This window comes from Phalacrocorax aristotelis, chromosome 6 (genome assembly GCF_949628215.1).
Source record: "Phalacrocorax aristotelis chromosome 6, bGulAri2.1, whole genome shotgun sequence".
NCBI lineage: Eukaryota > Metazoa > Chordata > Aves > Suliformes > Phalacrocoracidae > Phalacrocorax > Phalacrocorax aristotelis.
The window spans coordinates 14,553,520-14,569,272 of record NC_134281.1 but is presented as its reverse complement, the minus strand read 5'-3'; the positions used below and the strand labels follow the sequence as shown (position 1 = coordinate 14,569,272).

General features: G+C 47.9%; 1 protein-coding gene across 1 annotated transcript; it reads right to left on the bottom strand.

Moving 5' to 3' along the window:
* Nucleotides 1-9,332: 9,332 nt before the first annotated feature.
* Nucleotides 9,333-15,421, bottom strand: DNASE1L3 (deoxyribonuclease 1L3). Its single transcript, XM_075096133.1, has 8 exons — nt 15,039-15,421; nt 13,233-13,321; nt 12,513-12,605; nt 12,099-12,211; nt 11,468-11,580; nt 10,948-11,105; nt 9,939-10,035; nt 9,333-9,674 (listed from the first exon to the last, which is right to left on the bottom strand). The coding sequence occupies exons 1-8, from the start codon at nt 15,168-15,170 to the stop codon at nt 9,546-9,548; spliced, it is 924 nt and encodes a 307-aa protein (XP_074952234.1). The 5' UTR covers nt 15,171-15,421; the 3' UTR covers nt 9,333-9,545.
* Between the last annotated feature and the right edge of the window lie 332 nt (nt 15,422-15,753).

Below are 15,753 nucleotides of genomic sequence, written 5' to 3'. Positions count from 1 at the left end.
CACAAGCCATTCAGGTGGCCGTGGAAAACTGTGAGCATAACCTCAGTGCCATTCATTAGTTTTTTCTCTAGAACTTTTTTTTCCCCTAAAAGAAAATGTCTGGCAGAAGTTCAAGCCATGGCATAAATATACTGGGCAGTAGCAGGCGCAGTGTGAATGGGGCATGACATGACTGTGCCGGTTTTCTCCTGCATAGACCCCGGGTGCTGGGGCAGTGGAGCTGGGGAGCGGTGTGTCCCCGGAGGTGCTGACAGGGTTATAGGTCTAATCCTGGGGCACTGCGAGTGGCACCCACTGGCTCCTCTGGGTTCTCTGGGGTGGTTAGCACTAGGTGGTTCCCAGCACGGTGCTGCACCTGGGGCTGGCCAGCCGTGGAAACCAGCAGATGTTTTCCCAAGCACAGCTCCCGATGGAACCTGAGACGCAGTGGCTGCCAAGGACTTTCCTGCACCAGGTTTATCAGATTATTTCCTTTTTATAGTTAACTGTGTTTAAATAGCTTTGTGCTATGTCAGCTTGAACCTCCTATTTAATGTTTTTAAACAAAACCAAAAAAGCCCTGGATACAGCTGTTGGGTTGAGTGAACTTGAGAGCCTCGTGCCTGTGTAACTCCTGTTGCTCAGTAAACCTTCTCTTGTCTGGCCTTCTCTTGCCTGCTACTGCTTGACTTCTTTGGTCTAATCATGCCAGCTGAAATTAATGGGAGCTGTCTGTGAAGTTAGTGGACCCTGATTGTTACCTTGTCTGAGGTTACCTCCAGCAAACGGTGAGCTCTAGTTCAAGCGAGCAATTCTGCCCTGCCTGGGTGCTGAGGGCTGTGGGGTGAATGCAAAAATTAACTTGGTAAGGACAGCAAGCACCTGGTGGTGTTGATTAGAAGAGCTTTTGGTGCAGCTTTTGGCTGCACCAATCTTGGCAACAATGCCCAGCCAACTCCACTAGCTCTGACAGCTGAGAACTGACTTCTGTATTGAGCACAAAACAGTACTTTTGGGAGGACTATGCTCTGCTTTTGGTCTTTGGCACCCTGACAAAGGTTTCCATTTGCAGTGCCCGCTTCAGCAGGCAGCTGTGGGGCCGGGCTGTCAGTGTACCAGCTTACTGGTGTCCCAGTGCCTCTTGCTGGGTAGACTTGTGATGGTGTGAGATGCATTTTCTTCATTATTTGTGAAGGACTGGCATGGATTTTTGCCTCTAGCTGTGGAATTGGACTATGCTTTTTTGGTTTTATTTCCTGCCAGTTTGGTTGAACTTAAATTCTTTCCCTTTGTTTATGAGCTCTCTCCTTGGTGGTGGTTTGCAGTAGGATTTGGCCACCTGGTACCTATGTCCCCCACTGGGAGCTCCCCCATCCCTCCTCACCTGGCCCAAGCTGTCCTGCAAGCACTCAGATAGATCTGGCAGTGCCTTTGGTAGCCAGCTGGAGCCTTGCCTGCTGGTGGCCAGTGACCCAGAGCAGCCTGTAATACGTCAGGGCACCACCATGTAAAAGAACCTGCCAGGGCCCACTGCCCCTCCAGGAGGTTCACCAGGCATTTTGGTGGGTGGTGGAAGGTAAGTCCCTGCAGCACACCAACCCAGAGATGGTAAGTCTCAAGAGCATCCCATCCCCCTGTCCGTATTGGTGGTTTTTTTTGTCAGAAGCATTAATTCATCTCAGTGGGCTGGGGAGGGGTTTTTGGAGATTATATCCTGGAGCTGGAGCTCCTCACAACCTGCATGCCCAGCCTGTTCTTCACTCCATCATGTAGCAGTTCCTGTCCTTGTGCTGTACTTATTCCTGCCATACCCTGGGGTCTTGCCTGCATTTGCTGCCCGTTGGCTTTCTCTCATTTGCTTTGGGAAGCTGCTGGAGTTCACTCTTCAGACTCCTCTGGGTGCCCCTGGCCTTGCCCCCATCTGTTTCTGATGGCCATCACTGGAGCCAGCATGGCAATAAAAATATCTCATATGCTTGGGCATTGCACAAAACTTGAGACTTGCATTTGGCCTTGTGAAGCTCTAGTACAGAAATGCCACCAGGAGTGCATCCACCACTTCTCTTCTGAGCAATTCCTTGGAGGCCACCCCTGAAGTGAGGCGAGGTGGTTGATGGGCCCTCCATGCACACATGGTGTACTTAAACCTGCTGACAGCCTGGCCCTTGCTTTCTGCGTCACTCACAAGCGTGAATGGACACCCTTTGTTCTATTATGCCTGATACAAAAGATGCAAGAGGTCTTGTGTTAGATGGGGGAGGCAGCTTGTTGCAGGCCTGGCTCTATCAGGCATTTGCTGACAGCAGGAAAGGCCCTGGTTTGCTGTGGGTGTCTTGTTCTTGGGCACAAAGCTGCTTTCTGCAGGGCTCCAGTGCCTGCCTGTGCACCACAGTGGGGGAGAACCCTGGGCATGGGCGCTTCCAGCTGCTGGCTAATCCCAGGCTGCAGCCCACCAGCTCTGAAGCTTTGTCTTTAGAAACGCACTAAAAAGTCTCCTGACTCTTTAAATATATTGTGCTGTGCTTCTGGGGCTGCCTCCGGGCTTAGGGGCTGCATGCGCAGTGAAGGGGGCATCTCTTCACCCCTTCTTGTTCTCCCCTCCCCTCTTTCACAGATCCCTCTGTAGCAGTGGCTGTAGCAACAGGGTTTCTCTTGCATTTCATGTTTTTCTAGTTACCAGATGGCCCTCTATTCCATAGGTGGCCATACGTGCTTTATTTTGGTCTTTTGAGTGGACTCCTTGACTTTTAAGCAATTGCACATATAAGTAAAATTAAATGCACATTTGTAGTGCCAAGGCATGACTTCTTGCCCCAGCATTACCCTAGCAGTGTGTGGATTAACTTTTCAAAGTTGCTTCAGCCTTTTTGAAATAAAGTACAGCTCCTTTCAAAAGCCCTAACGCAGTGTTCTGGCTCTGGTCCTTGCCTTGGGCAGGGGGGAAGGTGATCTGTCCACAGCCTGGAATGGTCTGGTCTTCCTCTTCAGCACTTGTATGCCAGTATAATAGCTCTCATGCCATTTGACACCTGCTGTATTCTTCTTGCAATGCAATAAACACTGGATGATACTGTTTAGGATGTAGCGCCAAGTGCTTTGCTTTATTAATGGGCTAAATCACATCCCCTGTGATACATGTGCTGAGGTGTGTGGGTGAACCCGTGGCAGCTGGGGCGTCTGGTGACTGGCAGGGCTGAGTGCAGGGTGCACAAGCAGAGCGGGGGCTGACAGGGTACGTCTTTGCCCGTGTCAGTGTGGTTAATTTATTAGAGATATATGTCTTTAAAGTGTTTTATTAATTTTAAGTTGTTAAATCTTTATTTCAAATTTTAAATTAGTATTTGGATTATTTTAATATATATATTATAGTATATATATCTTTAATATATTAAAGATAGTCCAGTATACTTAATTTTTCTGGAGGTGTTACTGCAGCAGTAAGTCTCCAGTCCATGCTAGGCCTGGGACTGTGCAGAGGACGTTGGATTTCCCTTCACCCACCAAGCAGCATGGAGCAGCTCTGATGTTTACTGAGTGTATTAGCAATGCAGGTGGTGGGGCTGTTGCTTAGCAGGACTCTGGTTTTGGCCAGATTATGCAAACCCTGTAATTATATAATTTTCCCTCTATTTGTCTGCAGAAAGTGAGACTATGACGTTTCCGATGTAGAATCTGCTTTTTTCTGTACTAAGCTTTAGCTTCTAAATGTATTTGTTTTAAACTGATTTGATTTTATTTTCAATTTTTTTTACTCCATGTTGAAATGTACTTGCAGTACAGGCAATACATGTTTCTTAAAAAAAAAAAAAAGAAACAAATTATGTATTAATCACACTTAAAAGCCTGTCCAAAGTGACTACGTACCAAAAGGCATTACTTGACAGAAACTGGGATGGAGTTGCTTGAAACTGTTAATTCAGGGAATGGAACAATGCTTTTTTACACTGTTTTTTATTTGTTTGAAGAAAAACTCTTTCCGAAGCATTTGTTATCATGACAGCTGGCTGTGCTGCTCTCTTTCCCTTGGGCCAAACAAAACCGGTTGCCCAGTTTAGCCTCTGCCAGCTCAGGAGGGACAGCTCTGGACCTGCTGGCACACAGGGGACGGGGTCTTGCAAAGCTGCTGTCAGCATCCCCAGGTGTTCATTCTGTGCTCTGTGCCAGCTGGCTTGGAGGTTCTTATTTTTCTTATATTTTTCATATATTTTTCTTATAATATACATCTCCTGTCCACATCCAGAGTAGCAGAAAGGAGTGCCTGAACTTTTGCTGCTGGCAGTGGCGGTGTGGGACATGCCACCGGAGCACCTAAGCCTGCTATATGGCTGTGGGCCAGGACCAAACCAGCCTGGTACCTGCACCTTTCAACATCAAACTCTCCAACTCCTGTAAGCAGCTGTTTATTTTCAAAAAATATTTTTCCCTGTGTTACAATAACTTAGAAATATTCCCATCCCCACCCCACTGTGAGGTGCCACATCTTTACGTTCCGTCTGAGCTGCAGAGGAAGCAGCAGAACGGGCTACAGCAACTTTTTCCTCCACAGCCTGCAGTAATAATTAATATTCAGCAGGTCCCTCTTGCAGAAGGTTATCAAAATAGCCTCACTTCCAGCGCTCCCTCTTGTGCAGGGCTGTTTCCCCAGGGCCTCCTGGGAAAATGCTTTTAAATGGCTTTTCAGAATTTCTCAGACTTTCAGAGTTAATTTTCATATCTGTGAATTTATATTGCACACTTAGAAAAAACATTGTCACTAAGCCAGGCTGGATTTATAGCTCATGTCACTATTAATTTGACCAGGATTTAAAGTGCATTCTTTATATAACACAAACGAATATATGTGGTTTTGAAAAAATGTGATAGGCAAAGTATGATTTAGCAGGACCCAGAGGTTTGGTCCCTGTGATGAACTACCTTTCTGCAGGACTTTGGTACTGCAAATATTTACATTCATGCTTAGCTGGAAGACTGTGAATCCTTCGAGGCCTGTGGAGGAGCTGGCCTTGCTGGGGGGTGTGTGTGTGTATTTCTGACAGTGATTTCCTGCTAGGGTATTTTGGAGGGGAGTATTTTGCATCTGGCTTCACTGAAAATGGCTGGGATCAGGACCCCTCCCAACTGAGATGCACAGAAAGCAGTCATGACTCAAATCCCAGCATTTGCAGAGCTTTTCAGGGAAGGTTTCTGGCTCCTTTGCCAATATGGAAATTAATTCCTATAAATCTGTTTTCCAACTAGCAGAAAAATACCCTGCAAACACCAACAGCTGAGGCACTATATTTAAAATGACACATGAAGTATTTAACTTTGTTTTTCACACCAGCTAAAAAAACTAGACTGCAGAGAAAGGGTGTTCATAGTTTTATACCAGGTGATAGTGAAGAAGTTGTGTCACATAACCCTCGGGAAGTTGGAGAGGAACATGGGCTAAGCCCAGCCCCTGGGGTTGCAGAAAGGGCCCCCAGTCCAAATCACAGTTTCCCCAGCACTGGAGAAGGGGGTCAGTGGCATTTCCCGCAGGCGGGCATGGCGGAGAGGGGGCGGTGGTGCTGGTGCCAGAGCGGTCTCGCATTGCTCACAAAACCAGGTACAAACCACCGAAGGGCAGAAGTGGACTCACTGAAAGACATCCCCAGTGGCCAGGCAGGCTGGAAAGGCTGTGATTGCTGCTGGACTAAACCCTGATGCTCTTGGTGCAGGTATGGCAAAGGACACCACGGAGTCTCCCGGCTGGATGTGCCCCGTAACCTGCCAGCACCTGGTCCTGGGAGCTGCTGCCTGCCAGCAGGGCAGTCTTGTAAAAGTCATTGCAGTATGTTTCCTAGATAAATAACTGTGGGCAATGATTAAAAAGGCCTGGAGCCAAAAATGTGCTACCCCTTTGTTGCAAAGCTCACTTACAGACCCAGTGAGACAGGGACACTTTGGGGTCAGCTGCGGGCCAGCTCTCGACAGCGAATAGAAAAGGTCTGTATATAGAGGCACATACAGGGATGCAGATCTATGAGCTCCGGCTAAGGGTGAACTCGTGTTTCCTTACCACAGCTGGGTTTGCTGGCTGCGCTGCGGAGTCTGGGTCTAAATACAGCGGGACCCCTGCCAGATGCTGGGATTTATAGCGGTGCCACCAGAGGGTGCCCTAATAATATTTAATGCATGCATGGCTCCACAACGCGGGGTGGCGAGATGCCCTTGCAGAACGCAGAAACCTGCCTTATCCTGGCCAAGGGGCTGACAGAGGTTGTGGAAATACCCATAGGCAGAGAAAAAAAAAAGTTAATTTTCCATTTGTTTTCGTTTTTGAATAAAGGCAAGGAAAAGATGGCTGCTGTCTGCACCTTCTGCTCTCCATCTCCTTGGCTTGCTTGGCAGAGAAAAGCCCCACCAGGGACCACTGAGCACTGTGCTACAGGGAGACTGAAAACTAGCTCCCCATGGGAGCTATGTGGGCACAGCTCAAGGAGACCCTGCTCTGGTCTCGGTCCTTTTCAGTGGTGGACGCTCCATCAGAGAGTGGCCAAGTCCAGCCTGGGGGCACAGAGCTGCTCCCCACAGTCTCACCCGATGCTGAGGGAGCCATGAAGCAGCCAGACTTGGACCACCTGCTGGGTTTGGCAGTCCTGCACCAGTAGGCTTTTTGATTTTTTTTCTGCCTTTGATATTGGTATCAGTGCTACTGGCCCCACTGTGCGATAGCACAACAAAGCCTTTCTTGAGGCTGCTGCTCAGTTGCCCACTGCACGTCTGTATGTGGCCGTACGTCTGTACATCTGTATGTCCAGATACAGGACGCATATGGGTCCCAGCCCAAACCACATCAGTAGCGCCTTTGGCACCTGTTTCTGTTCATTTGTCACCCATGTGGTGGGGGAGCAGTGGGAGCTTTGGAGGATGTTCGGGCTTGAATTTCTCATGTTTGTGTGTATTTGTGCACAGTTGAACTTTCAGAAAAGAAAAGCAGATGTGGATGTAAACCCAAATAAGAGGGGCTGGGCTGCCATGCCAAAGGGCTTCAGAGCTGGGAACACTTGCTTTGATGCAGAGAGGGGACAGTCCCCAGTCCTGCTGACCCCTGTCCTTCTGTGGGTTTCTGCAAGGCAAGAGGCAGCCCTGGCTCCATCCCCAGTGCAAGGCAGCAGGGCCCTCCTGTGGGGCTGGGGAGGGGGGTCTCTGTGAGGCAGTGGAGACCTCAGGTCTTTGGGAAGCAAGGATGCCTCCAGCATCCTGCATTGGAGAAGGGCTTTCCAAGGACCCAAACCTGAGGGAAGAGGGAGTCTTAGCACTTTTGGTTCAACTGGACCCTATCTGCTTACCTGGCCAGGGCTGCTGTGGAGGAAACAGAGTTTTCAGCTTCTGAAAAGCCTCTTTGTTTCTTTCCCAGCCATGATCTGAGACCTGGTTTGCATGAGACTAAGTCTCTCCAGGGCATTTTTGGATTCCCAGTGTAAAACTCCCATTTGATCATAAATAAAGGTCCAGAAGCCTCATTGTTCTGAAGAGAAACTTTGATTTGGCTGCAGAATACATTGAGGCTCCAGTAGGCTGGAAAAATTTAAAAACCCCTTTGCAATTGGGACACCTGGATAATGATCCCACAGTGAGGAAAATCTAGAGAAGACACGACCTATTAAACATTTTAGGATTTATTTACAATATTGTCTAATTAATGTATGGGATATATACAGGAATGTCTATAGAGACTGACTGTGCTGACTGTACGAGCTTTGGACACCTCCCAGCCCCTATCAGATGTCACGAACAGAGCGCAGATGCTGTCTGTCTGCTTTGAGTCTCACAGAAGTGTGTCCCAGCTCTCCACAGAGGAGCATCATTTTGCATTAAGATGTCTCTCTGCTGGTCAAATGCTCATCCTCTGCAACAGCATCGCCAGACCAACAGCTGCTAACCTCATGCCTGGGGCTGCAGCCACTACTCTCTGGCTATTCTCTTATCTTCAGATGCTGGGTAAAGGATTATATTTAATGTCATAAATAGGACAAAGCTTTTTCAGTAAAACTTATTCATATTAACATATTTTTCATGATTGAATTTATCTATTATTGCTTTCCTGGAGTGTGATTTATTCCTTTGTACGCTGCTTCTTTCTGAAAGCCAAAAGATAATAGGGACTTATGTAGAACTAAGATGTGAGGCCACAGACTTAAACTGATTTCAGTCTTCACATGGGCCATTGCTGCTGTCTGGCTTTTCTGTGGAAATCCCAATGTAAGTATTTGTTCTAAATTAGGCTCTCCTTTTGCCTTGACTGGAGTATAACCAAGAAAGTATTTCATAAGCTCTATCATTTCAAGATTAATTGCTATTGAAAGATGAGGGTGGGGGGATATTGTCTGCCCTGCATGCCTCCCCCTTGGGATAATCTCCGCTCGATTTAGTTTCTTTCCTCAAATTGTTCCTCCCCAGACAGTGAGTTTTGCAAAGGCCAGACTGCTTTCCTCCTATAAAAGCATAACTGATTTGCTAGTCTTCCCTGCCCCACCCGCAGACAAACCAGGGGGTGTGGGTGAAGGGAGATGAATATTTGCCTCCACTAACAGTTGGATTATTCCCATTTCTTAGATGCCACCTGTGTGACATGATTTGGTTTGCACTAAATACAGCCTGTGGGCTGAGCTGAGAAAACAGATTGCTGCACCACTATGTTAAATAATCATTATTAAAGTCTGGTTCATCAGAGAACTTTAGGCTGCCATGGAGGGTTTTGGGGTTTTTTTGTTTGTTTGTGGTTTTTTGGTTGTTGGTTTTTTTTTGGGGGGTGGGGGTGTGTGTGGGTGGGAATGCAGCTCCTTTCCATGCCAGAATGCTGAAACCTGATTTTAATTTAAGTTTTGCTCACGCTCTCTGTTGGCAGCACTGTCACCTGGGATTTGCAGGACTTCTCACCTGCAGTTTGCAGGCAGGGTAATGGCACCTGGCAGGTAGACAGGTGAGAACCACAGCATTCTGTTCCTGCTCCTCCATGGCTTGGGTTAATGCAGAAAAGGGGTTCTCACTGCTTGTCACTCTCTTTTCTTTCTGCCTTTCCCAAGCCCTTGATGCTGTGAGCAGTTTCAAACCCAGACTAAGCAAATACTGTAAGTTCAGCAACATTTTACATTGCAAATCACCAGGTGCAGACCTGTGTTCCGCTAGTCGCAGCTCTGAAGCATCCACACACGTGTGATGCATAAAGGCCTTTTTAATGCCTCTGCCCCTGCAGAGGAATGGCAGCGCTCCAGAGCCTGCATGAATGCATGGAGATCACTGCCCTTCAGCCCTTACAGATAAGCAGACAAAAGTATTTTATCCTTGCAGTAGCTTTTTACATTTGGGATCAGTACACAAGTCTAGTGTGCTGCTTCTAGCTGATTTATTTTTGCATACAATAAGAAAAATAACCTGAAGTTTTAATTTACCTTCTTACCCAAAATATTTGAAATTTAACAAAATACTTGGGGCTTTTTTCCACTAAGAATTGCACTTGCTGTGAGTGTATCTACATTAGTCTTCTACAAGATCCATTAGCATCCATGTATTTCCATGCCATGTGAGAGGACTCAGCACTCTCATGAGCTCGAGCGGCGGCTCTTTCTTGATCTCCTCTTCTTTGAAAACTGTGATTTCAGCCAGTTGAAGAAGCCACCTCTTGTTTTTAACTCAAACTCTACAGGGAAGTGGTCGCTCACCCCCAGTGCCTGCAAGACAACAGCACAGAGAGATTGTGAGCCGGCCACCCACTCTGCTCTTTTCAAACCCTGCCCCAGGGGGTTTCACTGGGGCAGCGGGGAGGTAGATGTGCAGTAGTGGGTGTGGGGGGGTGAAATGTGGGCATTGCAGTACTTTAGGAGGATGCAAAGGTTTTATGGACAAGACCGTGTTCAAAACTGCCTGGATACCATTAGCTTTGCACTCCTGTGTTAGCCCTTGCCCCACTGCTGCAGAAGCCATGCTGTGCCTACCTGCTCCTCTGTCATCTGAAAGTCCTTCTGGAAATCAAAGATGTTGACAGAGTGTGGCATGACGGCATGGTTGAGATTCTGCCCGCTGACCACAATCCTGCAAGAAGCAAGGGAATGGGGTGCTGTTATAGGGTGACCAACCAGCAGTAGCTATGCCACACCAAGCCAGTGGCCAGAGAGTTGGCCTTGATGAAGTCACAGCGATGTATAATTTGTCCTTTCCTGTGGGCTGCCTACTTAGAGGTGCCAATACATGCTTTATGCTGAGTTTGGCTGATTGCTTTCCTTGGGAGTGAGACACCTAAATACCTTAGTGTGTGTTGGCCTTGGAAGCCAACATTAAATGATTTGTATCTAAATCCACCCCAACAGTGCTGCAAAGTTCAAAACTGTACTTTGGATTCAAAAATTGTAGGACACCAAAGACTGGCATGTCAGTGAAGTCCTGCTTTGATCCAGAAGCTCATTCTGCAAAAGGTTTGAGTCTTGACTTACTCTGGGCTCTGATGAGCTGATGTATTTATTGTCCCTGCTAAAGGGAGCTGCAGGTAGCAGGACCTGCCACATGCCTGGGGGAGGCGATGCATCCCACCTCCTGAACAGAACTGGATTTTGCATTACGAATTCGTAATCCAAGTTACGAATGCAAGAGCAAAAACCATGGTGCAAAGCCAGCACGGAGGACACAGCAGCGCCTTTCGCCTGGTTATCTGCAGGGCTCTGCAGATGAGAAGTGCTGTGTAATTACATGTCATTTGTCTCCACCTAAGCCACAGCAATGGCTGGTTCCTACATGAAATCTTACCCTTTCCGCAAAACTGCTTGCCAACAAGCCTGCAAAGTGCTTTGTGCTCCTGATTAGAAGTATTCAGATCTCGTTTCCCCTGGACACTGTTTTATCTTCAAAGGCCTCGTGCACATTTGCTTTATCTGACAGTTACTGACACCTTTCTGTATCTTTTTTTTCCTCCCTCGTAAACAGGGAATGGTTTGACAGTGAACCTGTTACCTGTCATATGGACAGCTTGTGCTTTCCTTCACTGTTGTGTCATTTTTGTCACCGATTAGCCAGATGAATTCAGAGTAAGTCCTCAGCCGGATGTTCTTCCACTGCTTTTGGGGAACATAGCTACATCCAGCATTAAAGTCCCCCATGAAGATGAAGTTCTGGAAGGTAGGAGGGTTTTCAAAAGTAATTATGAGGATAGCTCTTCAAAAGAAGACCAGCAAGGACTTCTAGGGTGAACGGATGCTTCCAATAGCCCATACAGCTCAAATAGGGAGCACTTATTGACCTCTCCTTTCTGCTGGGTGCACCACCAAGCCATGTTGATAAAACAGCAGTTTTATTGGGAGACCAGGTTTACCAATTAAAATGTGGAGAACTCAGTGAAAATACGTCAAAGAGACACTTAAAATCTGGGGCTTGTTATCAACAGTTTTAGGGTTATCAGGCTGTGAATAATGAATAGTGTGCTAGGTGACTCAGTACCAAAGCTGCTATTAGTAATGTAGATGTGGCAACTAACCTCGGTTTTCCAGCGCTGTTTTATGTCTAAATACACATCATAGAGCTCATCAATCTCCCGTACTGCTGTCTCCGGTGTGGTGTGCAGTGGGATTATAACAAACTCTCTGACAGCTTAAAATCAGGGCAAAAGAACAGGAGAGAATGTAATGGTTAAGCAGACTGAATCACAAAGGAACAGAGATTGGCATGGAAGCAAGAAGGCTTTTCTGAAGAAGAAACAGCTTCTCTTCTAGTTTGCTGTGTAATTGCAGAGTGTTCCCCATCAGCTGCCCAGACAACGCTGAGCTGCGATGAGGTGAGGTGCTGTGTCAGGGCAAGGCAAACCCTGCTCTGACAGCCACTGCAGTAGCTGCTCCCAGGCCTGTGCCAGCAGCATGGAGTGCATCCACTAAACCACTGCCCATGGCGGTAGCAGAGGATTTCCTGGGGCTGCCAGTCACAGGGCTGTGGCACACACTGAGCTGCAGGTGATGCCACAAAAGCAAATGTTGCTTTTCTAAGGAAATGCAGCGTGGGGTTAGGATGCGGCTCCTTTCACCTGCCCCCACCACATGCTCAGGTCCAGCTGGCGCTGTCTTGCTGTGTAAGCCTCACCAGTGGGAGAAAAACTTTTTTCTGAAATTTCTCACTGGTTTTGGGAGACTGGAACCAGACGGCAAAGGGCTCTCTGGAGAAGGCATCCTCATCCCCAGGCTGGGTGTCAGGGTACTGGTAGGTTTGTTTCACTGATACCAGATGATGCCTGCAGCAGAATAAAGCGGATAAGGGATATCATGCTCATGGCTCACCGGGATGTGTCTAACACTGATGCCATGCTCTGACCTGGACCCCGGGCCATGGTCTGGGACAGATACAGCTAGGCTGGTGGCTGTGCCTGGGACGATCCCCACACCCAGGCACAACCTGTCCCACCTGCACAGCTTGCACCTCTCTGGCTTCCTCAGAGCAAAGTTATCATCACCGTGTCCAGCCTGTCTCTACAGGGCTGTGATGTGGGAGGGCAGAGTAAGGGGCCAGCTCATTGGCAAGTGGAGCTTGCTCACCTGTAGATGAAGGCATACTGCTCCTTGTAGCTCTTCCTTCCCAGTCTCTTGCTGACCACACAGCTGTATCCCTCCTTCAGCCCCTTCAGCTGACTGGAATGGAAGTGCTGTTCATGAGTTTATTTCTGCATTCACAAGGGCCTGGGGAAGAGGTAGTTTTGCCTGTGCCTAAAGGTACAGGATGTTGCCTGTCTGACCTCAGAGGTGGATTGTAGAGACAACAAACCCTTCTCAGGACCTATGATCTGAACCTATGCTCCATCACTGGCTCTTTCACTCTCCCCCCTCCCTGCTTATTGCAGCCTCTGTCTCTCTTTCAGCTGGGTCTCACGCCCAGCCAAGCATATGCTGCTCTTTCATCTGGACTGTCAGTCCAGGCAAGCCATTCCAGACCTAAAGCAATTCCTAACCCTGCAGAAAGGCAGCCCAGAGCTAGCCAAGCAAGGGCCTTTCCCTCCCTTCTGTTTTCCTTTGAGAATTAATCTTTAACAAATTGAACCGAACTTTTTTATTTTGATTTGAAAATATGTGTCCTACAGTGGTCTGCATCTGGCTTTGCTCCTGGCCTTCAGCGAGGCTGCCAGAGCCTGGTCCTTCCTCGACAGCTGGGACAGAACCCAGACCCTGAGCTTCTGTGCTGGTAAAGCAGCGCTGAGGTGAGCACGGGCTCTTGCCCAGCATCATTCACAGTATTTGCCTGCTTGCCCACGGCCACCCTACCTGGTAAGCTTCTCCACCAGGAGAGGACAAACTTGGTTCTTGTTCTCCTTTATTTCCATCAGCAACATGATGTCACAGCGAGAAATGACCTGCAAGGGGAAGGAGCAGAAACAAGTTTGCACATAGGGGGTTTCGAAAGGTTAGAAAGAACTTAGAAAGAAGTGGTTACTGGTGCAGGGACAGTCCTTTGTGGAAGAAGTGGTGCCCAGCCTGGGCTCGTGGGAAGGAGGCAGCAACCAGAACAAAGCCCTTCTGCTTTCAGAGCTGCCTCATGCCTGCCTGGGAGCTGGGAGAGGGAACTTGAGAGCAGAGCAGTTTTGGGTTTGTTGAAAAACTTTTGTGCCTGCCCCTGAAGAGGAAGTGTGGAGTGGAAGGGACAGTGAGAGCTGCTGCTGCGAGTCTGCTCTCTGCCTGCCCCTGCTGGGGTGCTGCCCTTGGCACCCCCCCACCCCAAGCCACTGATGCTTTTCTCTTCCCTGCCCCTTGTAATGTACATTTTCTTCTCTGCTTTGGACTGGTGCTGCACACAAGCATCCCAACTCACTGGGTGCCCAGGTGGATGTGGCAGGAGAAGTTAGGGGGCACTGAGGAGAACCTGTTTGTGTCTATCATCAACCCACTGCAACAGTTTCCATCCTTTTTCTGGTGTATATACTCCTAAGGCCCTATCACTATACTGTGCCTTCTGAAAGCTTCATGCGCTGTGAGCATTCACCTGTCCCACTTGTCTGTTGCAGAGCCCTCTGAAATAGCCCACAGAGCCCAAAGTGACACCCGGTCTGAAAACAGGGTCCCCGTGCCCATGGGCTGTGGCACTGCAGAGGAGCTGCAGGGTGCTGGGGAGCTGGGGAAGGCTGCCCTAGCCTGGCTCAGCTCCCACGGCCAGCACTGGGATTCCCTGAGGAAAAGCCCAGCTCAGCCTGCAGCCCAGCATGCTCAGGGAGCTTCCTTCTGCCCCCAGTTCTGTTGCTCTTCAAACTCTGTGGGTGATATTTGTGGAAAAAAACCCTCATTTTGCCCCCCAAAATTTGTAAGAAATTAATATATTGCCTGTAATTTAGTATATATTGCCCATAGTGCTGACAGTATAGGAAGAATGATCCAGAAATGCAAATCCCTCTCCTCCAGCTGTTTGCAATGAAAGAATTAAAGCCCAACTAAACAGTGGCATTCCTCACTGCTGCTGTTTGGCACATGCAGCCACCCCTCTAACATCAAGCACTGCATCCTCTGGTACTGTGGTGTCTTGGAGGGGACTGGCAAAATCTTTAAGTCCAAAACATGGTTCTTTTAAAAAGCTGAGTTATATTCAGCTCATGCAGAGGAAGCTTGATGGTGAGGGTTTATTTACATAAATTAGCAATCAGGCTTTTCAATTTTGTACCACCCTCTAATATGACACTCTCTGCTGTCCGGAGAATACATTTAATTAGACAAGAATATTTCAGAATAATTAGCACATAACAAAGGTAAATAATGTATCACAAAACAAAGCTCTGTGGATTCAAAGTGAAAATTACTTTTACTGTACACAGAGGTTTTTCCTCTTGTCCTAACTTCATTTCCAAAAGAAAGAAAACAGCAAATGTTTTTTCTGTTATATTCCGATGCAGGCTAAAATAACAACAAACACCCTGCTCTACCACAGGCTGATTTTTCACTTTAAGAGTATGAAATTATTTAACTTATTAACTCTTTTTTTTTAACATGAAATTCAACTGTGAAAAATAAATAAAGTGTTAGATTATGTAGCTAAGAAATCCTCAGACAGCTCAATGTCTGTCTCATCCAGGCAAACAAACCTACCTTTACCACAGCATTGACGACTTCAGGTCTGGCTATTTTTGTTTCTCCAAAAGACCTCACGTTGAAGGAGCATATTTTAAGGCTCAGAGCTGGGTTGTAATTGAAGAGAGAAAGCAAGATGAAGAGCAACATCTTCAGGGACTTGAACAAAATGAGTCGCTGCGAGTGTGGCTATAAATATATATATGTGTGTTTGTGCATCCGTCCCCCTGCGGCCAGTTGGGAGGTCAAACTGAGCAGTCAGCTGTGTCGATCACGAACATGAACAGGAATCACCATTTCCTCCATTCCCTCACTTCCATCTCCCAGCACAAAGCAGCATGGAGGCTTTCAACTTCTGCCTCAGGGGAAAACCAGCTCTTCCGAGCTGACCTCTCTATCCTGGAGGAACAACTGCTCTGCCAGACCCCAGCACCCCTCTCCAAAGGAAGTCACCCACTGTGGGATGTCTGCCGTGCCTGGGCACCAGCCAGGACCATCCCAGACAGTGCTGGGCCAGAACTAGGCTCCCTGGGCCACCCCAGATGAGAGGTCTGCAGGGCCAGGAGGTGGATGGAAAGCAATGGTGGGGAGACAGGTTTCTGGACAGCACTGGTGGTGGGCACAAGAAACCCCAGTGAAAGGCAATGGTGGTGTGACACCCTGGACATGGATGTTTTGACCACGTTCATGTTTTGTTCTGCTTTTGCCTTAGTTGGAAAGTCATGCCGTGAGA